This window comes from Callithrix jacchus, chromosome 6 (assembly GCF_049354715.1).
Source record: "Callithrix jacchus isolate 240 chromosome 6, calJac240_pri, whole genome shotgun sequence".
In the NCBI taxonomy this organism is placed as follows: Eukaryota; Metazoa; Chordata; class Mammalia; order Primates; family Cebidae; genus Callithrix; species Callithrix jacchus.
The window spans coordinates 9,874,504-9,901,582 of NC_133507.1; the positions used below are offsets into that span (position 1 = coordinate 9,874,504).

At 50.2% G+C, this 27,079-nt stretch overlaps 1 protein-coding gene across 3 annotated transcripts in view; it reads left to right on the forward strand.

Moving 5' to 3' along the window:
- Positions 1-27,079, forward strand: part of ADAMTS17 (ADAM metallopeptidase with thrombospondin type 1 motif 17) — a 334,842-nt gene that overhangs the window by 301,163 nt on the left and 6,600 nt on the right. For all 3 annotated transcript variants that reach the window (XM_035303700.3, XM_078375967.1, XM_078375968.1), the window contains 2 exons: positions 10,707-10,911; positions 15,315-15,467. In XM_035303700.3, the coding sequence (XP_035159591.1) occupies positions 10,707-10,911; positions 15,315-15,467 (358 nt within the window). The remainder of the gene's footprint in view (positions 1-10,706; positions 10,912-15,314; positions 15,468-27,079) is intronic.

Genomic DNA, 27,079 nt, shown 5'->3' on the forward strand with positions numbered 1-27,079 from the left:
TGAGCCACTACGCCTGGCCTGCCCTGTCCCTTTCTACCCGCTGTCTCATTCTCATGCCCACAGTAACTCCCAGAGGAAGAGGCATGAGACCTGCTGGTTTCTGTTTACAGAGGGAGAAACCGACTTGGAGAGGCAGGAAGACTGACCTCGGGTGCCCCTATTCCTGTGTGGGTGGGTCCTCTGCCCCAGTTGAGGGACTTTCTTTTTTTACTCATAGAATCCTTCCAGCACAGGTGCACCTGGCCTCGTCACAACACCCTGAAAGTTCGAAGCACCCTCATACTGAAGTTAGACCTTCTCAAATTTTCAGAGGGACCCGGGGGTTGGACAGACCCAGACTCAAGTCCTCTCTCCGCTGGTCCCCACCTGTGTAAAATTGGGGGAGTCTGTGCTCAAACCTCAGTTTCCTTCTTTGTAAGATGTTGCTCTCATCTCACAGGCTTGTTGGAGGCATCACTGAGGTGACCTTTATGGAGTACTCAGCCCACGCCTGATACTCCAGGGGCCTGATAAACCCCAGCTGTTACAGCCGTTATGACCATTGTTCCCCATCCAGGCATCGGTCTTGTTGAAAGGAGTTGCTGTTCCCCCAAAGCCCTCTGGAATGGGCAGTCTGTGTGGACGGTCTAAACTAAAACAGAGATGGTCACATTCGTCTTAACTTTTTTCTAATTTTCAGTAGATTTGCATGATTCCGATATGAGGGACAGGACACTCACAGCTCAAGGCTTCTGAGTGCTGAATCCTATCCTTGGATTTACCTCCTCTGAGCTTGGGTTTGGTACGGTTTGGCTGTGTCCTCATGCATACCTCATCTGGAATTTTGGTTCCCATAGTCCCCATGTATCGTGGTAGGGACCTGGTGGGAGGTCGTTGAATCATGGGGGTGAGATTTCCCGTGCTGCTCTCATGACAGTGAGGAAGTCTCGTGAGGTCTGATGGTTTTGTAAAGGGCACTGCCCCGCACATACCTTCTTACCTGCTGCTAAGTAAGATGTGCCTTTGCTTCTGCTTTGGCTTCTGCCATGATTGTGAGGCCTCCCAGCCGTGTGGAACTGAATCCGTTAAACCTCTTTACTTTATAAATTACCCAGTCTCAGATATGTCTTTATTAGCAGCGTGAGAACAGACTAATGCAGGGGTCCTTGGCCATAGATCAGGGGCAGAAGCAGTGCGTGTGTGTGTGAGGACGGAATGATAAGTAAATATTGAGCGCATGGGGCGTCCAGGAGGCACCTGCACAGGGGATGCTCCAGGCATGCCCATCCCTTCCTTTTCTCCATGGTGCAGGACCAGGGAGAAAGCAGGCACGTGGCTCTGCTTTGCTGTGGGAGAGAAGGCCCTTCCCAAAGCACCTGCAATGCTGTACTCCACATGTGCTGCGGGCCTGGGGGTGAGAGGCCGTGGCAGAGGCTGGCCAGCTGAGAGCCCATGCTCCCAGGCCCTTCCCAAGAAAGACCAGTGTCAGAAGCTCCTGTCTGCCTGAGACTGAGTCCCTCTCACAGCTCGTGGTGGATGGCAGCCAGCTACTCTTGTTTATGAGGACAACCAAAACACAGCTCTAACATGTGCTGTGCACAGTCCTGAAGACCTGTGGCTGCTTTTATTGAACAGATGTCTGCAGAGAAGGAGTGAGGTGAGGAGGTACAAAAGCTGTCACTTCACTAGCTGGACTGCGATGTTCTCCCTGGGGACCCAGAGGGATGCTTTACAGCCACACGTGAGGCCTCCACGCAGCCTTTCTCCATTTAAAACTTGAGAATTATGAGTTCTCATATACAATTCCCCGAAAAGTAATATTATTCCCGTATTTGCTTTTTGAAAGAGGAAATGAAACTCCGCAGTGCGTCGCGAGGAGCACCGCACCGTCTGCGAATGTGCGCGTCTTCAGAAGGAGGCAGTTCTGCTTGCAGAGAGGCCCCGCGCTGCAGAGACCGCTCTCTTTTGCTAACAGTGAGGCCTGCTGAGAGAAACCACTTCAGCCTCAAATCCTGATTTTTAAAAATTACTGATTTCAAGGCTTCAGTATCTTAGTTCAACCCTAAGAATCGAGATGGGGGATTGGCCAGGATCTTTCCATGTTTTCCTGAAAAAGTCCTTGGGCCATTACGGTTAGTTCTCATTTTCTGGGGAAAGAGACTGAAAGGAAGGAAGAAGAGAGGAAAGGAAAGGAGGGAGGGAGGGAGGGAGGAAGGAAGAAAGGAAGGAAGGAGGGAGGGAGGGAGGGAGGGAGGGAGGGGAGGGAGGGAAGGGGAGGAGGAGGGAGGGAAGGAAAGAGGAGGGAGGGAGGGGAGGGAAGAAAGGAAAGGAGGGAGGAGAGGGAGGGAAGGAAAGAGGGAGGGGAGGAAGGAGGAGAGAGGGAAGGAAAGGAGGGAGGGAAGGAAGGAGGGAGGGGAGGAAGGGAAGGAAAGAGGAGGGAGGAGAGAGGGAAGGAAAGGAGGGAGGAGAGGAAGGAAAGGAGGGGGGAGGAGAGGAGGGAGGAGAAAGAGGGAAGGAAAGGAGGAGGGAGGGAAGGAAAGAGGAGAGGGAAGGAGGGAGGGGAGAAAAGGAAGGAAAGGATGGGAAAGAAGGGATGGAGGGAAAGGAGCAAAGAAAGGGAGTAATGAGGAAAGGAAAAGAAGGAAGGAAGGGAGGAACAAAGGCAGGAACGTTTTCAGCAGTTTGCTGTTGTAAACTATGGTTTAAGAGAAAGTATTTATAAAATAGATTCTCTAGTTATTACACCAGCTAAGCCTTTTTGAGAGCTTCCTATGTGCCAGGCGATGATCTGAGCACTTTATATGATTCAGCTTATTTGATCCTTGCATTGACCCTATGAAGATTCATTCTATAGGTGAGGAAACTGAGGCACAGAGAGGTTACGTGGCCTGCTCAAGGTCACACATTAGTAAGTGGCACAGTCGACTGGACGCGGTGGCTCACGCCTGTAATCCCAGCACTTTGGGAGGCCGAGGCAGGTGGATCACGAGGTCAACAGATCGAGACCATCCTGGTCAACATGGCGAAACCCCGTCTCTACTAAAAATACAAAAATTAGCTGGGCATGGTGGCACATGCCTGTAATCCCAGCTACTCGGGAGGCTGAGGCAGAAGAATTGCCTGAACCCAGGAGGCGGAGGTTGCGGTGAGCCAAGATCACACCATTGCACTCCAGCCTGGGTAACAAGAGTGAAACTCCGTCTCAAAAAAAAAAGTGGCAGAGTCATTTTTCAGGAGTTTCATGAAGATATAATTCAAATACCATACAATTCGTCTGTTTAAAGAGTACAATTAAATATATTGTTATGAAACCACCATTACAGTCCCTTTTAGGGTATCATTATCACCCTAAAAAACCCCGTGCCCCTTAGCTGGCATTCCCCATACTCACCCGTCCCTTCCCGTCCTCGGCAGTTCAGTGTTCATTTCTGTAGGTTTGCCTGTTCTGGACATTCCATACAGATGGAGTCATATAATACGTGGTGTTTTGTGACTCGCTTCTTTCAGTTAGTATGATGTTTTTAAGGTTCACCCATGTTGTAGAATATGTATCTGCAGTTCATTTCTATTTATTACCAAGTAACATTCTATTGTGTGGCCAGACCACGTTTTATTTTTTATTTTTTCATAAGTTACTGGGGTACACGTGGTGTTTGGTTACATGAATAGGTTCTTTAGTGTGATGTGTGAGGTTTTGGTGCACCCACCACCTGAGCAGTGTACACTGCACCCTATTTGTAGTCCTTTTTTTTTTTTTGAGATGGAGTCTAGCTCTGTCACTGGGCTGCAGTGCAGTGGCGCTATCTCAGCTCACTGCACCCTCCGTCTCCCAGGTTCAAGCTATTCCCCTGTCACAGCCACGTGCCACCATACCCCACTCATTTTTTGCATTTTAGTAAAGACGGGGTTTTACCATGGCTAGGCTGGTCTCGATCTCCTGACTTCGTGATCCACCCACGTCAGCCTCCCAGAGTGCTGGGATTACAGGCATGAGCCACCACACCCCGCCCTTGTTTGTTGTAATCTTTTATCCCTCACCCCCCCCACCCTTCCCCCCAAGCCCCCAAAGTCCATTGTGTCATTCTTATGCCTTTGCATCCTCATAGCTCAGCTCCCCCATATCAGTGAGAACATACAATGTTTGGTTTTCCATTCCCGAGTTACTTCACTTAGAATAATAGTCTCCAGTCTCACCCAGGTTGCTGCAAATGCCGTTAACTCATTCTTTTTGATGGCTGAGTAGTATTCCATCGGATAAACATACCACAATTTCTTTATCCACTTGTTGACTGATGGGCGTTTGGGTTGGTTCCAAGATTTTGCGGTCGTGAACTGTGCTGTTAAAACACGAGTGCGCAAGCTCTTTTTCGTCTAGTGACTTCTTTTCCTGCAGGTAGATACCCTGTAGTGGGACTGCTGGATCAAATGGTAGCTCTGCTTTTAGTTCTTTAAGGAACCTCCACACTGTTTTCTGTAGTGGCTGTACTGGTTTATACTCCCACCCGCGGTGTAGAAGAGTTCCCTTTCACCACATCCACGCCAGCGACTGTTTTTTTGATTTTTCTGATTATGGCCATTCTTGCAGGAGTAAGCATTGTGGTTCTGATCTGCATTTCCCTGGTCATTAGCGATGTCAAGCGTTTTGTCATGTTGCTTGGCCATTTGTATATCTTCTTTTGAGAATTGTCTGTTCATATCCTGTGACCGCTTTTTGATGGGATTGTTTGGGTTTTTTCTTACTGTTTTGGTTGAGTTTGTTGTAGATTCTGGATATTAGTCCTTTGTCGAATGTATGGATTGTGAAGATTTCCTCCCTCTGCGGGTTGTCTGCTTACCCTGCTGACGGTTCTTTCACTGTGCAGAAGCGCTTTCGTTTAATTAAATCCCAACTGTTACCTTTGTTTTTATTGAAGTTGCTTTTGGGTTCTTGGTCATGAAATCCATCCTGAGAGGGAGGGTCTGCAGAGCCCACTTTTCAGGCATCAGACCACGTTTCTTTTTTTTTCTCTGAGTCTTGCTCTGTCGCCAGGCTGGAGTGCAGTGTCACGGTCTCGGCTCACTGCAGCCTCTGCCTTCCGGTTCAAGTGATGCCCCTGTCTCTGCCTCCTGAGTAGCTGGGACTACAGGTGCGCCACCATGCCTGGCTAATTTTTTGTATTTTTAGTAGAGATGGGGTTTCACCATGTTGGCTAGGATGGTCTCGATCTTCTGGCCTTGTGATCCATCCACCTCAGCCTCCCAAAGTGCTGGGATTACAGGCATGAGCCACTGCGCCCAGCCAGACCACATTTCTTGAGAGGCACTGAGACCACCCTCTCTTCTTCACCCATCCATCCGTGCCTCCCCGAGGCCACTTCTGGGCCAGCAGCCTCTCCCTGCCGCCAAATCCAAAGACATCTTTCAGGTCCCAGTACTCACTGCAAGTGCAGTCCCTTCCCAGCATCCCCCGCCTCGCAGTCACTGCCTCTGCACCCCTTTCGGAGGCTTTCACTCCCCCAAGCGCTAGTACTCCCCAGGCCCTGCCCACCAGCCTGTCTTCTCTGTGTCTGTGCTGTCTGGATGCGTCCTTCTGACCTTTGGTTTCCCCCATGACGTTCTTGCTCATGACTTCAGCCCTGTGTCTCCAACCCGACCTCACCCCGAGCGGCAGACTGCACCTGCCCACCTGCCTGACACTGCACCCAGTGTCCCCTCCACCCGGTCTCTAAAGCAGCGCTCACCTTCCACTCCATGCCAGCTCTTCCCCCTCTCAGTGCAGGCACCAACCAACATTCCTGGGCCCAGAGTCCTGAACCGGACCTTTCTTGCCTTCTTTCTCTCTTTGACCCCACATACCAAGAGCCCCGTCATCTCCACTCTTTAAGAGTCTTCCACCAGGGAGGCTGAGGCAGGAGAATCGCTTGAACCCGGGAGGTAGAGGTTGCAGTGAGCCGAGATCATGCCACTGTACTCCAGCCTGGCCACAGAGCAAGACTCCATCTCAAAAAACAAAAAAGAAATTGTCTGTTTTTATGTTTTCCCCTCCCCTGAAGACCGCACACTTCCCTGAGCTTCGTGAAGGCGGGAACGCAGAATCAAATGTCCCAGCCCTTGGTTCAGGTATCCAGGAAATGCAGCCCAGGTTGACACTCACGTTTCTGGGACCAAACAAGCTCAGGCTGAGCAGGTTGACCATGCCAGTGGCTGCTGTCTTTGGCCTGGCCTGCATTTCCTGGAGCTCCAGGGCTGTTCCCCACCCTTCTTTTTATGCTGCGATGTTGGATGTATGACTTGCTTGATGCCCCACCTGGAATTGGCCCATCTCTAACGGATGCTCAGAGAAATCACACAGAGGCACCTGCTTCCTTACTTTGATTAACTGCGTGAATTCAGGGAACGTTCCTAGCACAGAGATTGGCACAGATCAGACCCTCAGTCAATACTAGAGCCTTTCTTTTCACCCACTTTGGGGAGGGACAAAGTTGACACTGGACAGCTGAACAAACCACTTGTTAGCCCAGATTATGTTGGAATACAGCGTCGCATGCTGGTTTTTTATGATTTAAAGTTGTCTAAATTAACGACCTACCGGGGTCCTCCTTTGGATCCCTGCATTCGAGACTCACTCTATTCAACATAAAATAACTGCGTCAGAAAAGTGTGACCCTGATGACGCCATGTTTCTTCGCAACAGCTGTCCCATCTCAGCAAACTTCACAAGGCCTTTACCTAGTTTAAATCTCAGCCAAATCAAGATGTAAATAGAAATTGAATTTTAAATTGGAGCTGAGTTTTTTCAGAATTGTGAACTCAGTGAGTATGTGGTTGGCACAATAACGGTCCCCGCAGATGTCCACATTCTAATCCTGAACCTGGGAAGATGTGACCCTGCATGGCCAAGAGGAGGTGGGTTGAATTGCGTCCTCTACAAAATGTCTTTATCAAAGTGCTAATCTCCAGATCTCAGAATGTGACCTTGTTTGGAAGTACAGTCGCAGCAGATGGCATTAGGTAAAACGTTATCAATCGGAAGTAGGGTGTGGCCCTGATCCGATATGACAGGTGTCCTTATAAGAGGAGGGTCATGTAAGGACAGACAGAGAGGACCCTGTGGGAAGGTGCAGGTGGGGGCTGGAGTGATGCTTCTACCTGCCAGGGGAGCACCAGGGCTTGCTGGCCGCCATCAGAACCTAGGAAAGAGACCCAGGACACATTATCCCTCAGAGACCTTGGGAGGACCAGCCATGCTGACACCGTGGTTTTGGACTTCTGGCTTTCAGGACTGTGAGAGAATAGATTACTGTTGTTTTAGGCTACCCAGTTCATGATGCTTTTATCGACAGTCCGCAAACTAACAGGTTGGCAGTCAGTTGTGATGCTTTTATTAGCAGTCCTTTTATCTGCAGACTATAAGGCTGGCTGATTGTTGGGTTGGTAATCAGCTGGCCTTAAAGTAGATTATTCTGGATTATCTGGGTAGGTCTGGGGTCATCACAAGCATCCTTCCAAGTAGGAGATGGGGCAGAAGAGAAGGTCAGAGTGACACAGTGTGAGAAATGCTCCCCCGCCACCGCTGGCCTTGAGGGAGGAAAAGGTCCCAAGCCAAGGAATGGGGCAGCGCAGGGCTGGAAAAGTCAGGAAACAGATTCTTCCCTGGAGTCTCCCGGCACCCTGGTTTTACATTTGAAAGACCTCCGGAAGTGTAAGATCATAAATCTGTGTTGTTTTGAGCCATTAAGTTGGGGGTAATTTGTTACAATAGCAGTAAGAATACAAGGTCTCATACGGTCACCACGCTTCCTGAAGCGTTCAGTAGGATGATGTAACTTGAAGCATATGCAGAGGAACTGAGTGAGTGCCAGGCAGGAAAGGAAGCAGAGTCCGTTCTGACTCCTGCAGAAGAACGGGAAAAGAGGTGCCCTGAATTACAGACGTGTTAACTGTGGCTTCATAAAGAATTAGTTTCAGCCAGGCACGGTGGCTCATGCCTGTCACCCCAGCACTTTGAGAGGCCAAGGTAGGTGGATCATTTGATGCCAGGAGTTGAAGACCAGCCTGGCCAACATGCCAAAACTCTATCTCTACTAGAACTTCAAAAATGAGCCGGGCATGATTGCTCATGTCCATAATCCCATCACTCCGGGAGGCCAAGGTGGGCACGTCACTTGAGGTCAGGAGTTGAAGACCAGCCTAGCCAACATGGTGAAACCCTGTCTCTACTAAAAATACAAAAACTAGCCAGGCATGGTGGAGCACAGCTGTAATCCCAGCTACTCAGGAGGCCGAGGCACCAGAATCCCTTGAACTCAGGAGGTAGAGGCTGCAATGAGCCGAGATTGTACCATTGCACTCCAGCCTGGGTGACAGAGTGAGACTCCATTCCAAAAAAAAAAAAAAAATTATAGTATCATGACTTCTAAGAAGAGCAGTTAATTCAAACTTAGCTAATAAATATTGCTATTAAGGTTTTTAGGGGTCATCAGTGGGAAAAAATAGGGCTTACAGTGTGTGTAATTGGAATGTAAGTTGTTGGCCCAGCGCAGTGGCTCATGTTTGTAATCCCAGCACTTTAGAAGGCCAGGGCAGGTGGATCACCTGAGGTCAGGTGTTCAAGACCGGCCCGACCAACATGGAGAAACCTCCTGTCTACTAAAAATACAAAAACTTAGCTGGGTGTGGTGGTGCGTGCCTGGGAGGCTGAGGCAGGAGAATTGCTTGAACCCGGGAAACAGAGGTTGTGGTGAGCCAAGATCATGCAATTGCACTCCAGCCTGGGCAACAAGAGCGAAATTTCGTCTCAAAAAAAAGAATATAAATTGTTTTGCAGAACTACAGTTCCTTCCCAAATGGCTGGATTTGGAGTCAGTGTGATTTTACTGTGGCACTCAGTTGTACAGTGTCATTCAAGTGTCAGAACTGGGCTCCTGAAGCCAGGGTGGCTGGGGTGAAATGATTTCTTTATGCCACCAAAAAAAAAAAAAAAAAAGTTTTAAGAAAGTCGTTTTACGTCCGTACCTCATTGAGATTTGTCAACATCAGAAGCAAGGAGTCTGCCTGAGTAACAGCTCAAGTGCGCTGCGGAGCGCCATGCACAGGGTCCCCGCAGCAGCCCCTGCAGACGGCCGCTCCTGCGCCACACTCAGCTCCAGCCTTTGGCTGCCTGGGACTTAAGGAACACTTTGTTTCTGTGGCTTTTCTTCACTTACAGCTTGCTCCTAACCACCCACTGATAGCATTGTTTTCATTGCGGCCAAGCACACATACAGTTTGCCCTCTTGAGCGTTTGTAAGTGTCCAGTTCAGCGGCATTAAGTACATTCACCTTGTGCAGCCAACACCACCATCCAACTCCAGAACTTTTCTGCCTCCTTCAGCTGAGCTAACTGTCTATTCCCCCGTCCCCTGAGCCCCTGGCAACCACCATTCTTCTTTGTCTCTATAAATCCGACTACTCCAGGTACCTTGCATAAGTGGAATCACACAGGATTTGTCCTTTGGTCATTGGCTTCTTACTCTTGGCATAAAGCTCATATATTTCATAGCATGCATCAGAATCTCCTTTTTGACAGTAACATAATATTCCCTTGTATGCACATACCACACTTTATCTTTTCATCCTTTGATGGACACTTGGGTCACTTCTACCTTTTGGCTATTGTAAATAATGCTGCTGTGAACACAGGTGTGCAAATATCTTACCACATCATTTTTTTTTTTTTTTGAGACAAGTCTCACTCTGTTGCCCAGGCTGGAGTGCAGTGGCATGATCTTGGCTCACTGCAACCTCTGCCTCCCAGGTTCAAGTGATTCTTCTGCCTCAGCCTTCCGAGTAGCTGGGACTACAGATGTGTGCCACCATGCCCAGCTAATTTTTTTTTTTTTTGGTATTTTTAGTAGAGACAGGGTTTCACCATGTTGGCCAGGCTGGTCTCAAACTCCTGACCTTGTGATCTGCCCACGTCTGCCTCCCAAAATGCTGGGATTACAGGTGTGAGCTACTGCACCCAGCCTGAGCCAGAGTTTTAGAAGAACACCTTCAGACACCAACCTCAACAGCCTCCATCTTCCCACGGCCGACAACCTGCGACCATAAAGCATCACAGCCGCCTAAGCTCTGGAAAGCAGGCAGCACCTGCTTCTGGTTAATCAAGCTGGGACCAGTGTGGGATGGGGTTCCTTTGTCAAGGGCTGTGTCAGTCCCCTGTTGCTGCGGCAACAAACAACTCTGACTTCTGGGTTGCCGACAGCAGCATAGGCAGTGCGGGCTTTCCAGGTGCTGGGACTCTTCTCCCAGCAGAGAGTAGGAAACAGAGTCAGAGCCAAACCGCATAACCACATTCAGAGCTTCTGCCGGAACTCGGCCAGCATCCTGTTCACTCATACCCCGTCGAAAGAAGCAGGTCCTGTGACAACAGGCGGGTATGTAATCCCCTGCAGGGAGGCCAGATACTCCCGTCTGCCGTAGGGGTGTTGGTTGCAGAAAGATGTCTGTGCCAAGGAGCCCATCCAACCAGAGGACCACTCAAATCGCTCCCTTTGTGCCGTTACTCTGAATTTCGTCCAAGGTTGACTGAAAAGCTTCCTGAGTCTGCCTCCCTCTTGCAGTCTAAAGGTTTTCCATTAATCCCCAGCAGTCTTTGGAGATTGCCCACCACAAGGCAGCAATTCCAGGATCCAGCTGGAAGGCCCCTGGAGAGGCTGGCCTCTCACCCGAGTCGTTCTCTCTCTGTCTTTCCTCCTGTCTGGCAGGTGGGTGGCAGGCCCGTGGAGCTCCTGCTCGGCGACCTGTGAGAAGGGCTTCCAGCACCGGGAGGTGACCTGCGTGTACCAGCTGCAGAACGGCACACACGTCGCCACGCGGCCCCTCTACTGCCCAGGCCCCCGGCCAGCGCCAGTGCAGAGCTGCGAAGGCCAAGACTGCCTGTCCATCTGGGAGGCATCTGAGTGGTCACAGGTGGGTGCCTGGGCTTGCCGCCAAGACTCAGCCACAGGGACCCCGGCACAGTTCCATGGTGTTGGTGACATTCTGGTGCCTCCTAGCCCTCATTCACCCCCAGGTCAGCTCAAAGATGTGTTCTAGCGCAAATGTTCTTAATATCCATCCAGGACAGCGCAGTGGCTCACGCCTGTAATCTCAGCACTTAGGGTGGCCGAAGCAGGCAGATCACAAGGTCAGGAGTTCAAGACCAGCCTGACCAACGTGGTGAAACCCAGTCTCTACTAAAAATAGAAAAATTAGCTGGGCATGGTGGCGTGCGCCTGTAGTCCCAGCTGCTCAGGAGGCTGAGGCAGGAGAATTGCTTGAACCCGGGAGGCAGAGGTTTCAGTGAGCTGAGACTGCACCATTGCACTCCAGCCTGGGCGACAGAGCAAGACTACGTCTTATAAAAAAAATTTCATCTCAGATAACAACGTGGCTGCAAAAACATAGATACCATGTCTTCGATGATGTATATGTTGACACCACAGTGAAGGACTGTTCCATCCCATTTCCTCTGAAAATTCCCACATCAAGATGGGACAGACAGATACTGACCGACTTTTTAATTTCCCTTCAGGTATGTCTAACGGTGGTGCGCTCAGGCTGGGAAGGTGGTTTCAAAGGTTTTCCTTTACTCCCCCAGCAGTCTGTAGATTGCAAGAGTCAGATGCCAGGAGGGACAGCTTCTAGTGTGCACGTTGGAGTTACAAACCTCATGCCGTAAAATGTTTTGGAAAGAGGTGGATTAAGCCTCGGTCTTCACTTTGAAGGCTGGTCCTGGGAATGCGATTTCATCCTTGGTGACATCATCCTTCAGGACTCTGCATCGACTTTGCATTAGTGATTTTGACTGTTTGGCTATAAAACTACAAAAAAAAAAAATAGCTGAATAAAGGGCAGGTTTCCCTCAGGTCTTCCACCAGCATGATCTAGGAAACTCGGGGAGGCTCATCCAAGACACTCTTCAGTGTGGAAAATATTTTTAAAGTTCTCTCTATTGCCAAACAGTTGGAATTATTTTGAATAAAAAAGTACCCAGCCCATTTTTAATGAACGAAAAGTCTGCCATTGGCTGCTCTAAGACGGAGGTTCGTTTCAAACAGATGTTGGCGCGTATTCCAGATCAGAGTCTTTATCCTGCGCTTCATGGTATTTTGGGAAAAGAGAAGTTGAGCTTCTGTTGATTTTTTTTCTTTATATATGTTTACGTTTGTCAGCTTTAACATTCAAGGGACTGCCTTTCGGCCCCTTGCTGGAAGGGTCCAGGCAGGTGTTCAGTCCCCGCCCCTTTCCAGTACCCCAGGTGAGCCTTCCGGTTTTAATCGCCTCACTTTTGAGCTAAATAATTGTGCTTTGATCAGATCAAAACCGTAAATTTTTCACTCGGTGGTGAAACCCTGTGTCTATTAAATACAAAAAATTAGCCGAGCATGGTGGCGCTTGCCTGTAAACCCAGCTACTTGAGAGGCTGCAGCAAGAGAGCACTTGAACCTGGGAGGCAGAGGTTGCAGTGAGCTGAGATTGCACCACTGCACTCCAGCCTGGGCCACAAGAACAAAACCCATTCTCTGGGGGAAAAAAAAAATCCACTCAGATTGTTTTTAATGAGGGGGAAAGAAAACTGCCTCCCCACCAAGCCTCATGTCATCAGTTACCATTACAGCGTTGAAGATCTCCACGTTTGGAAAGTGGGAGAAAATGGGAGCAAGATTGAAAGAAATTTCTCTGTGTCTGCATCGGTGTGCACACCTAATGCTAATCTTGAATGAACACCTCACCAGTCAGCCTAACTCTGGCTTAGCCCAGGCTTCAGTAGAGTGCTTCCTTCTGAACATTTAACTTGGAGTCAAATCATTCCCCACGGGAAGCTCACGAAGCTGGCACTTCTGCCACTCCAGGTGCTGAAGCCCCAAAGCGAGTCTTTCTTCCCCTGGAAGCAAATGGGTCTCAGCTTCTCGAGGGAGAGTTTTTATTGACGTGGTCGCTTTTATCTGGCCAGCTATGTTGATTGCTCTCACTGCCTCCTCCCCAGCTTCTTCCTGACTTTATTAGAGGGAGGATGTAATATCCAGAGGGAAGGAAAATGTAGTGAGTTCCTCCTATCCTCAGCTTACAAGCCCTGCCCCCAATGGGAAGCAAAGAGAGAAACCCTCCTCGGCCCCTTGAGAGCTGGAGCCGACAGCAGCAGCCTGCAGTACCACACGGAGAAAGCCTTCAAGAGAATGGGCTGCTGGTTAGAGTTTAGCTAAGGGTCAGGGTTTGGTTAAGAAATAGGCTGGGCCAGGCGCAGTGGCTCATGCCTGTAGTCCCAACACTTTGGGAGGCCGAGGTGGGAGTTTGAGACCAGCGTGGTCAACATTGTGAAACCCCATCTCTACTAAAAATATAAAACGTAGCCAGGCGTGGTGGCGCCTGCCTATAATCCCAGCTGCTTGGGAGGCTGAGGCAGGAGAGTCACTTGAGCCCAGGAGGTGGAAGGTGCAGTGAGCTGAGATCACACCACTGCACTCCAGCCTGGGTGACAGAGCAAGACTCTGTCTCAAAAAGAAATAGGCTGGACATTGAGAGCTTGAATTTCAAGGGGAAGAGGCGAGGAATGCAGAGTAGAGACCTGGCAAGAATAAACTTAGAAACAGCACATGGCTCCTGGTTGCAGAGAAGCAAGTTGTGTGGATGCTGGTGCCAGGGCTGGCCCACAAGCCAGACAGTGAGGACAGAGTTGCTGAAATGGTCAGCAAACCTTGCCACGCAGAGAAGCAAGGGGTGGCCCTCCAGTGCAGTGACCCGGGGCTCCTGCCCAGGACATCTGCATGCCAAGCCCACCATGGACTGACCCCTGGCATCCAAGGACCCTTTAAACCAGCTCCACACTCTGCACACAGCTCCTCTCCCCACTCCCTGCAGGGGACATTGCAGCCAGTTCTGAAGCATGTGCATTTCAAACCAGTGTAAATTATCCTTGGAAGAAAACCCCCTGGGACCTTTGGACAAGGAGCTGAATTGAATTCATAAGAAAGAGAAAGTTAGGTCATGTGTTGGGATAAATGTTAATAACAGATATCAAGAATAACGTTTGTCCTCTATGTACCTTTTTTCCAGTGGACACGTTGGGATTTTTTTTTAAGAGACAGGGATCCCTATGTTGTCCAGGCTGGTCTTGAACTCCTGGCCTTAAGTGATCCTCCCACTATAGCCTCCCAAAGTGCTGGGATTATGGGTGTGAACTACTGCATTTGGCCTAGAACTTTTTAAAGTTGAGCTGCTTGTAGCTCAGGAGTCACTGCTGTAGCCTGCCATGTTTTTGCTGAACTGAGCAAGTATGAAACCGCCTTCGCAGAATCCAGCCTGAGCACTCCATCTTTCCAAGTTACGTGTTTGTGTCTGGGCAGGGACGGGGCTCCCCGGGCCAACTTGTTTGTGAGTTTCATCCTCCCAAGGCTCTGGGTTGGCTCTGCCTGGGCTTCCTTCTGCTTTGTTTTTGGAGGTGCTAAGTACTCTTGCCAGCCCAGGGTCAGTCCCTCTCCAAGTTCCATGGCGGGTGTATCAGGAGCAGGTTCCAGACGCACCCCAGAGCACCCATCTGCTGTGTTAACTCCATGCCGTGCCTCTGTCTCTTCACTCCTTACTGCTGGGAATCCTGAACTCTCGAGAGCATGCACATTGTTCATCATCCCCAGGTCCCCTTCCCAATGCCTGTTCCCACATTTCCTGCAAGTATAGAAACTACCACATCGGGCATTCCTCTGTCACCATTCTTGGTGTCTGTGTTAAAACATTTACTGGAGCTCTCTGAGAAGGCTTGCCACCTGCCCCACAAGAAAGTCACCGATGGCTTTTCTTTCCGTCTGCCTCCTCCTCCTCCCCGCTGGATCGAGGTCTTTCTTTGACCCAGCTGGCCCAAGCAGAGCACGTGTACCTGGGGGCCGGCTGGGAAGATCTGGGCCGTGGGACTCAGCTTCAGGCCCTCAGCTTGCTCTGGCTGGCCCCCACCTTGCTCTGGCTGGCCCTCACCTTGCTCTGGCTGGCCCCTGGCCCCTGCCTCACTCATGGCACCATCACACACACCTGCCATTTGAACTCATGTATTGCATTAAGATTTTGGACCTCACAAGTGGCCATTGAATTCCACTTCCCTCATGAGACTTATGTGTACCCAGGTTCTTCCCACTCCCGACTCCTATGTCCTTTCCCCAACACTGGCCACTGGGCCAGGGCCCCAGCTGGGACTGTGTGCCTAAGACCCTGCAGATCGTGAGCTTTCTGAGGACAGAAGCGTGGGTCTCATCTCTGCATCCTCCCCACAGTGCATCTGGCAGGTGGGAGGGAGTCCAGAATCGAACTGGAACTGGATTAAGTATCCCATTGGTGTCTTGCAGTGTTCCGCCAACTGTGGCAAAGGGGCACGGAAACGGACCGTGACGTGCACCAACTCCCAAGGGAAATGTGACGCATCCATGAGGCCGAGAGCCGAGGAGGCCTGCGAGGACTACTCAGGCTGCTACGAGTGGAGAACCGGGGACTGGTCTACGGTGAGAGCAGCCTGCTGGCATTTCTCTCTGTGCCGCAGTGCAGGGGGCTCGGGGGTCGGGAACTCGGCTCTTGGGATGGGTCCCAATTCCAGGCAGCAGTCCCAGCGTAACTAGGCACATTCTCTTTTCTTCCACCCACTGCGCCTACCCGGGACCCCGTGTGCTTCCTCCCCTGCTTCTGCCAGGCTGCACCAGCACTGCCCCTTGGGGCTCACTGGTAGAACCCCACTGCTTCACGGGCGTGCGGAAGGAACCCAGATGCAGCCCAAGGCAGGACACGGGTGCCCTGGGTGCCACGTTTGTCATGCCGTGTGGTGCACTGGCAGGCCTCAGCCTCCTGCCCTGGGGACACCTGGGGCAAACATCACTTCCATTCACCCCCAGGACCCCTGGGCAAGGGCCTGCAGATGCAGGGGCAGATAGGACATGGGGCCTTGGGGTGGGAGCAGGGAGGGGCATCACGGAGATGCACGAGGAAGAGCAAGGGTGAATAAAGGGCCATTGAATGTTTCTCCAAGTTAAAAAAAAATGCTTTGTTGTTGAAGCCCTTTACCCTTTCATCTGATGTCTTTGAATGACTCCTGTGTTCTGGGAACCGAGGTGAGCACCACTGCCACCTGTAAGAACCTTCTAGTGGGCTTTCTGTTGTTTGTTTTTTAATTGTACTTTAAGTTCTGGGTATATGTGCAGAGCATGCAGGTTTGTTACTTTGTTACGTAGGTATACATGCGCCATGGTGGTTGGCTGTATCCATCACCCCGTCATGTACATGTACATTAGGTATTTCTCCTAATTCTATCCCTCCCCTAGCCTCCCAACCCCCAACAGGCCCCGTGTGTGATCTTTCCTTCCCTGTGTCCATGTGTTCTCATCGTTCAATTTCCATTTGTGAGTGAGAACATGTGGTGTTTGGTTTTCTGTTCTTTTGTTAATTTGCTGAGAATTAGTTTCCGGCTTCATCCATGTCCCTGCAAAGGATATCAACTCAACCTTTTTTATGGCTGCACAGTATTCTATGGCGTGTATGTGCCACATTTTCTTTATTGAGTCTATCATTGATGGGCATTTGGGTTAGTTCCAAGTCTTTGCTATTGTGAACAGTGCTGCTAAACATACGTGTGCATGTGTCTTTATAGCAGAATGATTTATAATTCTTTGTGTATATATCCAGTAATGGGATTGCTGGGTCAAATGAAATTTTTATTTCTAGATCTTTGAGGAATCACCACACTGTCTTCCACAATGGTTGAACTAACTTACACTCCCACCAACAATGTAAAATCATTCCCATTTCTCCACATCCTCTCCAGCATCTGTTGTCTCCTGATTTTTTAATGATCACCATTCTAAGTAGTGTGAGATTAAAAATTTAATTTCTTTGTAGATTCTGGATATTAGCCTTTTGTCAGATGGGTAGATTGCAAAAATTTTCTCCCATTCTGTAGGTTGCCTGTTAACTCTGATGATGGTTTGTTTTCTGTGCAGAAGCTCTTTAGTTTAATTAGATTCCATTTGTCTATTTTGGCTTTTGTTGCCATTTCTTTTGGTGGTTTAGTCATGAAGTCTTTGCCCATACCTATGTCCTAAATGGTATTGCCTAGGTTTTCTTCTAGGGTTGTTATGGTATTAGGTCTTACATTTAAATCTTTAATCCATCTGGAGTTAATTTTTGTATAAGGTGTAAGGAAGGGATCCAGTTTCAGCTTTCTGCATATGGCTAGCCAGTTTTCCCAACACCATTTATTAAATGGGGAACCCTTTCCCCATTGCTTGTTTTTGTCAGATTTGTCAAAGATCAGATGGTTGTAGGTGTGTGCTGTTATTTCTGAGGCCTCTGTTCTGTTCCATTGGTCTATATATCTGTTTTGGTACCAGTGCCTTGCGTTTTTGATTACTGTAGCCTTGCGGTATAGTTTGAAGTCAGGTAGCATGATGCCTCCAGCTTTGTTCTTTTTGCTTAAGATTGTCTTGGCTACATGGGCTCTTTTTAGGTTCCATATGAAATTTAAGGTAGTTTTTCAAATACTGTGAAGAAAGTCAATGGTAGTTTGATGGGGATGGGGATAGCATTGAATGTATAGATTACTTTGGGCAGTATGGTCATTTTCACAATATTGATTCTTCCTACTATGAGCATGGAATGTTTTTCCATTTGTTTATGTCCTCTCTTATTTCCTTGAGCAGTAGTTTGGAGGCTCTCCTTGAGGTTCTTCAACTCCCTTTTAAGTTGTATTTATAGGTATTTTATTCTGTTTGTAGCAATTGTGAATGGGAGTTCACTCATGATTTGGCTGGCTGGCTGTTATTGGTATATAGGAGTGCTTGTGATTTTTGCACATTGATTTTGTATACTGAGACTTTGCTGAAGTTGCTTATTTTGAGCTGAGACGATGGGGTCTTCTAAGTATACAATCATGTCGTCTGCAAATAGAGACAATTTGACTTCCTCTTTACCTATTTGAATACGCTTTCTTTCTTTCTCTTGCCTGATTGCCCTGGCCAGAACTTCCAATACTGTGTTGAACAGGGGTGGGAGAGAGGGCATCCTTGTCTTGTGCCGGTTTTCAAAGGGAATGCTTCCAGTTTGTCCATTCAGTATGATATTTGCTGTGGGTTTGTCATAAATAGCTCTTACTATTTTGAGATATGTTCCATATATGTAGTTTATTGATAGTTTTTAGAATTTGTCAAAGGCCTTTTCTGCCTCTATTGAGATAATCATCTGCTTTTTGTCTTTGGTTCTGTTTATGTGATGAATTACATTGATTGATTTGCATACGTTGAACCAGCCTTGCATCCTAGGGATAAAGCCGACTTGATTATGATGGGCAAGCTTCTTGATGTGCTGTTGGATTCGGTTTGCCGGTATTTTAATTGAGGATTTTCACATTGGTGTTCATCAGGGATATTGACCTGAAATTTTCTTTTTAGTTGTGTCTCTGCCAGGTTTTGGTATCAGGATGATGTTGGCCTCATACATGAGTTAGGGAGGATTCCCTCTCTTTCTGTTCTTTGGAATGGTTTCTGAGGGAATGGTACCAGCTTCTCTTTGTACCTCTGCTAGAATCCGGCTGTGAAACTGTCTGGTCCTGGACTTTTTCTGGTTGTAGGCTATTAATTGCTGCCTCAATTTTAGACCTTGTTGTTTGTCTATTCAGGGATTCGCTTCTTCCTGGTTTAGTCTTGGGAGGGTGTAAGTGTCCAGGAATTTATCCATTTCTTCTAGATTTTCTGTTTTGTTTTTGTCGAGATGTTTATAGGATTCTCTGATAGTAGTTTGTATTTCTGTGGGATTGGTGGGGATATCACCTTTATCATTTTTTATTACATCTATTTGATTCTTCTCTTTTCTTCTTCATTAGTCTGGCTAGTGGTTGATCTATTTTGTTGATCTTTTCAAAAAACCAGCTCCGGGATTCATTTTTTTGAAGGGTTTTTTGTGCCTCTGTCTCCTTCAGTTCTGCTCTGATCTTAGTTCCCTCCTCTGTTGGGGTCCGTCCCCGGCCGAGGACACTGCCAGTTTCCCCAGACAGACCTTCAGCGTTCCGGAGACGCCTGTGGGGCAAGAGGGAGCCTTTTGCCTGGCCATCTTCTTCACCAGCCATGCTGTGGTGCTCGCAGGCTTTCAGAAGAGGCAGCGCTGCAGCCACTGTGCCCACTTTTGCCACAGGCCATTTGACAAGCTGTCCCCGCAGTAAGAACAAGAGGGATGTGTGGGATGCGAGGGCCTCCGTGACATCCTGGTCGCTGTATGAGTCCACTTTGCGTTGCTATAAAGGAGTGCCTGAGACTGGGTCATTGACAAAGAGGTGTCTTTGGCTCGTGGTTCTGCAGGCTGTACAGGAAGCTCCGTGCTGGCATCTGCTTCCAGGAGGCCTCAGGAGGCTTTACTTGCAGCAGAAGGTAGAGCTGGCATGTCACATGGTGAAAGAAGGAGTGAGAGAGAGAGAGGGCGGAGGTCCCAGACCTTTTTTAAACAACCAGCTCTTGGTGAACTAATAGAGCGAGAAGTCGCTCACGACCGAGAGAAGGGCATCACGCCATTCCTGAGGAACCTGCCCCGTGACCCAGACAACTCCTACCAGACCCCACCTCCAACACTGGGGGTCACATTTCAGCATGAGATTTGGAGGGGACAGACAAACTGTATTAGCCGCTGTCTGGAGCTGGCATCAGGTGACATCTGATTGTATGCAGCCAGCCGCTGCGGAGAGAGCTTAGCAAGGGCCTCGAGCCAGAGCCTGAACCTGGGGCTGAGCTGCGCAAAGGTTGGTTTTACCAAGCAGAGAGGGCCCGCAGGGATGAGAAACTAGACTTGGCACGTGTGTGTGTGGCATAGCCAGAGCACGCTGGTGGGGCCTGCATAGACGTGAATGGAGAGATGCCCATCCTAACTGTCGACCTCACCACCCTCCCTCCTGCTGCCATCACCAGGGAGCGGTGGGGGCTGGGCACCACCCACACCACCTGCCCCTCACTGTCTTCCCCCAGGTGGAGAAACGTGCCTGTTTTTCCCTCTCTGCTGTATCTGGAGACGTGGGAAGAATATATTTCCCTGGAGTGGTGGTGGGGACCCCAGGTCCTTACTCCCTGGAGACTAGGCCACTCTAAGTAAGATTCCACAGGGTGGGGCTTCCCCAGCGTGTTTTCTGGTTCGGACTCTTTGGGTTTACTGTATGGTTGATGTGTCATCTTTGCTGTAGCTTGCGAATGGCACCTTGGTTGCACCCATGCGGTCCACTGCATTTTTAAAGCAGTCATCCAGGGGTCCTTTCCTACAGCCAGCCTCCAAACCTTGTCATGTGCCGGCCTTTGAAGGCAGCAAATTGCCTAACAGGAAATCAGAGAGAAGGCTGAACACTATCTGCGTGTCACCGTGTCTGTGGAAGGTTGTTCGTGTAGCCAGCTGTCCAGTTTCTAGCTCTTGGGAGGCAAACTCCACAGCAGCAGCATGCTGCGTTGAGCAGGTGTCACTCACTCTGGCGCAAGAGAGGAAGCTCAGAAGGCAAATCTTCCAGCAGATGGAAGCTTTACTGTCCCCATCCAAGCAGTCTCCTCTCACTTCATCCCAGGGTGCTGTAGAGAAAGATGAGACCCTTTCCAGGGAGGCGAGGAATGGGCCGGTCCAAGAGCATGCTGCAGGTGCGAGCTGGGGACGGTGCCCAGGGATGGCTGAGCGGAGCCCTAGGGGGGCAGGCAGGCTCATAGGGAAGATGGAGCCCCTCCCTCCCTGCCCCTGCCCCTCATCCTGACCTTGGTCAGTAGCCAAACCCTAATCAGGGTCGTGTATGAGGGACACACTTCATGTTCCCATCCCTGCCTAGGGCACTCCTATCACTCTGGTATGTTTGAATAAATGACCTGCAGCTGCCTTCCCACCCAGGATAGTAGCTCACTCCGAAAACAATGCTGATCGTTGTTTTCACCCACTGAATGCGGTCTATGTATTCCTCTGGGGGTGACGGGGACTTAAAATGGGGGAGGAGGAAATCTCATTTCTGTCTAGATAGCATGACTTACTCTGTTCCCTTACTCTGAAAAGAAGCAAGTGGTCATGGACGCCCTGATGGCAGCGGAAGGACTGGTCGACTGGCGAGGCCTCTGAGCACCGCACGGCCTGAGCCAGCCTTCTCGGCCCACAGCTCCTGAAATTACAGTGAAAGCGTCTTGATCCATGAAGTGGTGAAGCTGTCAGTGCCTCTCAGAGCCCTCCAGTCATGTGATGCAGTATGTGCTCAAGGGTCTGTGCGCCCTGAGCCCTAGGAGGAAGTTAGGGAGTGAAGCAGGAAGGGCCTCGGAAACCTCTGGAACATGAACTGGGAAGGAGCTGGTCATGCATTCGGCCAGGAGCTGCAGCGGCAGAGACGCCCAGCAGCCACGTTCCCCAACAAAGAAAACCCTGCCCTCTTAAAGGCTGACACCTCTAGAAATTGCCTGTGAAAGGGTCTCCATGCATGGAATAGGTGTGGAGTACGTGACTAAAGTGGGTGTTTGATCGTGTTTAAGCGAAGACAGTGCCTTCCCGACAGATTCCTCCACACCATATCCGTGATCTGCAGACGGCGTTGTGGTTAGCGGGGAGGGGTTAGCATCTTTCTCCTTAATCTGGCTGGTGGCACCAACCCTTCCCTCCTCTGGCTGACTTCTGACTTCTTTTGAGATGCAACACAGAAGGCTGAAGGTGATTAAGGGTCTCCTTCCTCAGGCGAACCGGTCTGAGGTCAGGTTCAGGTATATTGTTATGTCTGTGTGCGCCCCAGAAACCCAGCTGTTAGATGCCTTTCTGTGTTCTCGGCAGGGAGATACAGGCTCGAGTTCCATGATCTTAGCAATGAATGAACCGTGTGTCACGTGAGAGGGTAGTTACAGAAAGCTTTCAATGGGGACACCACCTTGGAGTCCTGCGCTTGCTCTGGTGGGGCCTGACCCCACCCCACAAGGCCTGCGGGCCCAACTGTGGCCCCCACTTGCTGTGAGCCCCTGCAGGTCATGGCTCACCTCAGCTTCCTGGTTTCCTGGCTAGGAGGTCCCAGCCACAATCTGCAGGTCAGCAGCCTGTGAATTCAGAGGAATGAGGGACCCCTGAAGCTGGGACTGCCAGGAAGGAGGCAGGCCAGGCATGCAGCGGGGGTGGAAGGGGTACATGTGGATGAAAGCATTTCCTGTTTCTCGGGAGGGCGCAGAGAGTGGGGATTTTCACTATTGTTTCACACTGCTCTTTCAGGTTTCAGCTGCTTCTGGGGTTTTCCTTGCTCGTGCCAAGTCTCGGGGGAAGTCTGTCCAAAATGCTTTTGAAGAGCTTTTGACATTTCACCAGCCAAGCACCTTTTCAGTAGAAAATGCAGTTACTGTCAGGACTCTGTGTCTTCCTTTGCTCTCCAAAACCAGCCCGAGGCAGGCCGGCCCCTCAGAGACTCACTGTGTGGGGAGGACGGGGTGGTTTCACTGTGCTTTGAGAGTTCAGCCTTGCATTGTTTCAGCCCATCCTGGGCTCCTGCTCAGTCCAGAGCCGGTGGGTGGAGCCGGCAGGGACAGCCCTGCCTGGGCCCACTCTGCAGGAACCAGAGCCTCAGCGTGGAGTTGACATTCCTGGAGGTTTTTCCTCTTCCTGAGAGTTTTACAGCCTCCTTGAGCTAATTCTCAAAACATCCTGTCGGGATCTGGTGTGATTAACAGTTGTGCTTTTATGGCTGGGAGAAACTAGGAGAAGGGCACCCCACTGCTGTTGTGGGGAAGGATGTCATCAGGGCAGGAGTGACGGAGACCTGGTTCCTCCCTGTTGGGGGTGGTGCAGGCAGGTGGGGGCAGGAGCCAGGCTGGCCGTGTGCATTGGGAAGACTTACGTGAACACTCTGAAACCTCACATTCTGCCTCTCTGAAAGGTGGCACTGCGTCCCCAGCAGACATCCCTTATTGAGCACCTACTGTGTTCCAAGCTCTGGCCACAGCAGCTGTCAGCGTGAGGATGAACAAGCTTAGTGCATAAGCCCGGTACCCGTACACAGCTCACAGGCAGGAGGTGGGCCCTGCTGTGATGGTGGCTGCTGTTCCTGTTATAGCAGCCAGTGACGCTTGCACAGTGTCACACTATGACTTTGGTCTGGGTGACCTAACATCTTTTCTCTGTTTGCGGGAAACTCCCTGCCCGGGAGGGTGGTGGACAGAGGCAGAGGCTGCCCCTCCACCAGGCAGCCAGCTGCTCTGCACAGCTGTGGGCACCTGCTGGAAAGGGGGCTCCACTAACTTCAGGTTTCCTGGCAAGGAGCTTCTCGCTTAAATTTATTGCTGCCTCCATTTCTGTCTCAGTTACCTGAGTCCTGGGAGCCACACAAAATGTGGATGTGGGGAGCCCCTTGACAAAAGGACCGGCAGTGAGAGAGCGCTTCAAACAAGTCCAGATACGTTTTTTTGTATCTGTTGGCTTAGATTCTTAAAGCCTGAAAAATGGCTTCACCGTGATGCTTGGGGCAAATTCAGTGCTATCGGGAGACACTGCAGTCTCCTCACTGTTCAATTAAAGCCAAAGCCTCAGGGGACCTGACGGAGAAGGAATTCACCCCGTGCGCCTCCCTTAAGCCTCTCTTATCCCTCCCACCTCGGCCCAGCTCAGGTTACAGGGGTGTCATTCAGCAGCAACCCCTTCAGACCTGTGTGGACTCAGCTTTGTCGTCAGGGCCAAAACAGCCTCTAGTTGTGCTCCCTGAGGTATGGCTGCAGGATCAGCGCAGGGAGCCAGGAGGGCGGGCTGTCCGCACCTGCCTGTGGAGGGCCTGGTGACAGATCGGCAGCCCAGGGAATGCTCAGGGAGTGGGCCAGGTGACGCAGCCACAGCGAGCCTTGCTGGGCCCCAGGAGCTCCCTGGCCAGTGCTCTTGGCCGTACTTTTGCTGTTGAGAATAGTAACGGCAGGATTTAGTGAGGTCTGCTCTGTCTGAGACCCCCGGTTAGGTACCTATTCCACACTGCCTGTACTCCAAGAAATAGTTATACAAGCAAGAGTTCATTATCCTCACGCTGCAAATAAACTGAGGCTCAGAGAGGTTGTTATTTGCCCGAGGTCACACAGCTAGTGAGTGGGGATGTGGAATGCCAGCAGCCCCCGGTCCCCGGCTGCCTGAATGCCCCACACCGAACAGCCTCCCCATCAAAACTCCAGTCAAGGAGAGTATGTTACCTGTGGATCTTAGGCCAGGGCAGGCCCAGCACCACCTCAGCTCAAACGAAAATGCAGCTGGTTTGAACGGTGGGCCACCAGCAGGTTATTGGCAGAATTCTCAAGTTTTATTTTTAATTATACAAGTAGTTCTTACTATTAAACACACTAAAAGGAAAATTAATCCCAGAAACCATATGATGACATAGTAAATTTTTATAATGGTTTGTCTTCCAAACTGTTACATAGGTACACACACATCACCTAACACATGGAGGCATCCTCTGCTCCAGGCAGTGAAGCAGACACCCCCAAATTCTCAAAACTTCTTCCAAGTGAGCCAGAGCCACTCACAGCCCACAGCCGTGTGAACAGCGCCCACTAGGAGTCCAGCTAGAATTAAGCAAAGCTTAATTCTGATGAGAGTAAAATGCGTACAAGGGGCAGAGCCCTTGTGACCACCTGCCCTCAAAACCGCCTCTCACCTTGCCCTGACCTGGCGCTGCCTCATGGGGGCGCTAGTGAACAGTGAGAACAACACCTGGCCCGGTTGAAGGGCTTTGGAGACACCCTTCCATGATCTCACTGAGCAATTTTTTATAGACTGGAAAATTAAAAGCCAGTGACCCATGCTAGGAAAGGCCATGAGTGAGTGGTAGAGACAGGCAGCGACTCGGTTGTTTGATTCCCGCCTCCAGTCGAAGCTCCATTCAGTACCAACTCTAGTTCACATAGGATGGAATTCAGTCCATGAGAAGATGGGGTCACTGGACCACTCACCACTCCTACCTCTGCAGCTGTGAGCAAGACATGGACCCCTGCCAACCTTGGGGGCTGGCGTCAGCCATGGGGCTGTCGTGGAACCTTCCACATGGAAGCCTGTGAGGAAGAGCAGGTACCCCGCCTGCACATGCTGGAGACATGCCCCATGCCAGCCTTTCTCCCTCGGCCCCAGAGCAGGCTGCACAAGGAAAAGACCTTTCAGAGGGGACAGACATCTGTCTGCCGGGTCACCCTAAATGCCTGAGTTGTACAATGGTCGCTGATCATTTCCAGGCAGAAACCTTGTCAATTCTGCGCTTGGTTTTAATAGACCCACAGGATGAAGCCCGGGCCCTTCTGTTTTTCACATGCATAACAGCAACACTCACAGAAGACACGGAAGGCCTTCCTGGCACTCACACAAGGCTGAGCCCATAGTAGCAGTGACTCAGTGGGGCTGACTCTGCAGCCGGCAGGGTGCAGCCACCTCCAGAGATGCAGGGGAGTGAGGCGGGCTCCTCCATCCATCTGTGCAGTTTCCTCCCCAGGAATCCTACAGCCCTGCCCTATGTTCCCCTCCCCAGGAAGGAAAAGGAAGATGCCTGTATTTCCCTACTGAGTACATGTTTTACGGTAGGTGGCACCATGGCCAGTGGCCCCAAAAAAGATCCGAAGAGAAAAGAGATGTTGGTGTGTAGTCTGCAGTGCAGGTCAGCAGTCAGCAGATGTATCCTTTTTTTTTTTTTTTTTGAGACAGTCTTGCTCTGTTACCCAAGCTAAAGTGCAGTGGCGTGATCTCAGCTCACTGCAACCTCTGCCTCCTGGGTGGAAGTGATTCTCCTGTCTCAGCCTCCCAAGTAGCAGGGATTACAGGCGCCCACCATCACACCCGGCTAATTTTTATACTTTTAGCAGAGATGGGGTTTTGCCATTTGGGCCAGGCTGGTCTCGAACTTATGGCCTCAGGGGATCCGCCTTGGCCTCCCAAAATGCTGGGATTACAGGTGTGAGTCACTGCACCCGGCCCTCTGTTCTTAAGTGGGCCTCATACATGCAAATACTCACAGAAGTTAACCCTGATTATATGGTAAGCCCATTTTCCCAGGGAGCAGGGTTTCTTTTAAATTGTGTAATCCATTTAGACGTAAAAGTGTCTAGAGTATAAGTGGACTCATCAAATGCCTGCCTAGTAAGTAACTTATTGAGGTAGTTATACATTCATCTTTAAAGTTAGGCATTATAAACATTCAAATTGAGGAATGTTGCTGTTTTGTTTCTGTAATGTGTTATAAAATGGAGCCTTATGAAATCGATGCTTTGAGGTCAGAACACTGAAATGGTACATTTCAGTGTATGGTGCAACCTATGACTACAATGTTGGTCTGATGGTCACGGGCTCCAGGCTGAGTCGCCTGTCCGTTTGCCGGAGGACACGTGGTCATCTCTGACTTCACTTGAATGCTGCCCTTTTTCAATCTGTGTCCCTCTCTGAGTGGCCACGTTGCATGGTTTTATGGGGCACTGGTATGACTTTGCATGTAGCTTTCGGCTGTGTGGGCGTGGCTTCGTGCCACATTGGGAACGCTGGCCTTTTCCTTCATCTGACTTTGCATGTAGATTTCGGCTGTGTGGGCGTGGCCTTGTTCCGCACTGGGAACGCTGGCCTTTTCCTTCATCTGACTTTGCATGTAGATTTCGGCTGTGTGGGCGTGGCCTTGTTCCGCACTGGGAACGCTGGCCTTTTCCTTCATCTGACTTTGCATGTAGATTTCGGCTGTGTGGGCGTGGCCTTGTTCCGCATTGGGAACGCTGGCCTTTTCCTTCATCCACCATGTTGGTGTAGACTCTCTGCCTCTGTGCACAACTACTTCCCAGATTGCTTTTGTAAGTGATATTTTTTGAGACAGAGTTTCATTCTTGTTGCCCAGGCTGGAGTGCAATGGCGCCATCTTGGCTCACCGCAGCCTCCATCTCCCAGGTTCAAGCAATTCTCCTGCCTCAGTCCCCGAGTAGCTGGGATTACAGGCATGCGCCACCATGTCCGGCTAATTTTGTAGTTTTAGTAGAGCCGGGGTTTCTCCATGTTGGTCAGGCTGGTTTTGAACTTCCAGCCTCAGGTGATCTGCCCATCTTGGCCTCTCAAAGTGCTGGGATCACAGGCGTGCATCACCACGCCCGGCCCTTATAAGTGATTTTTA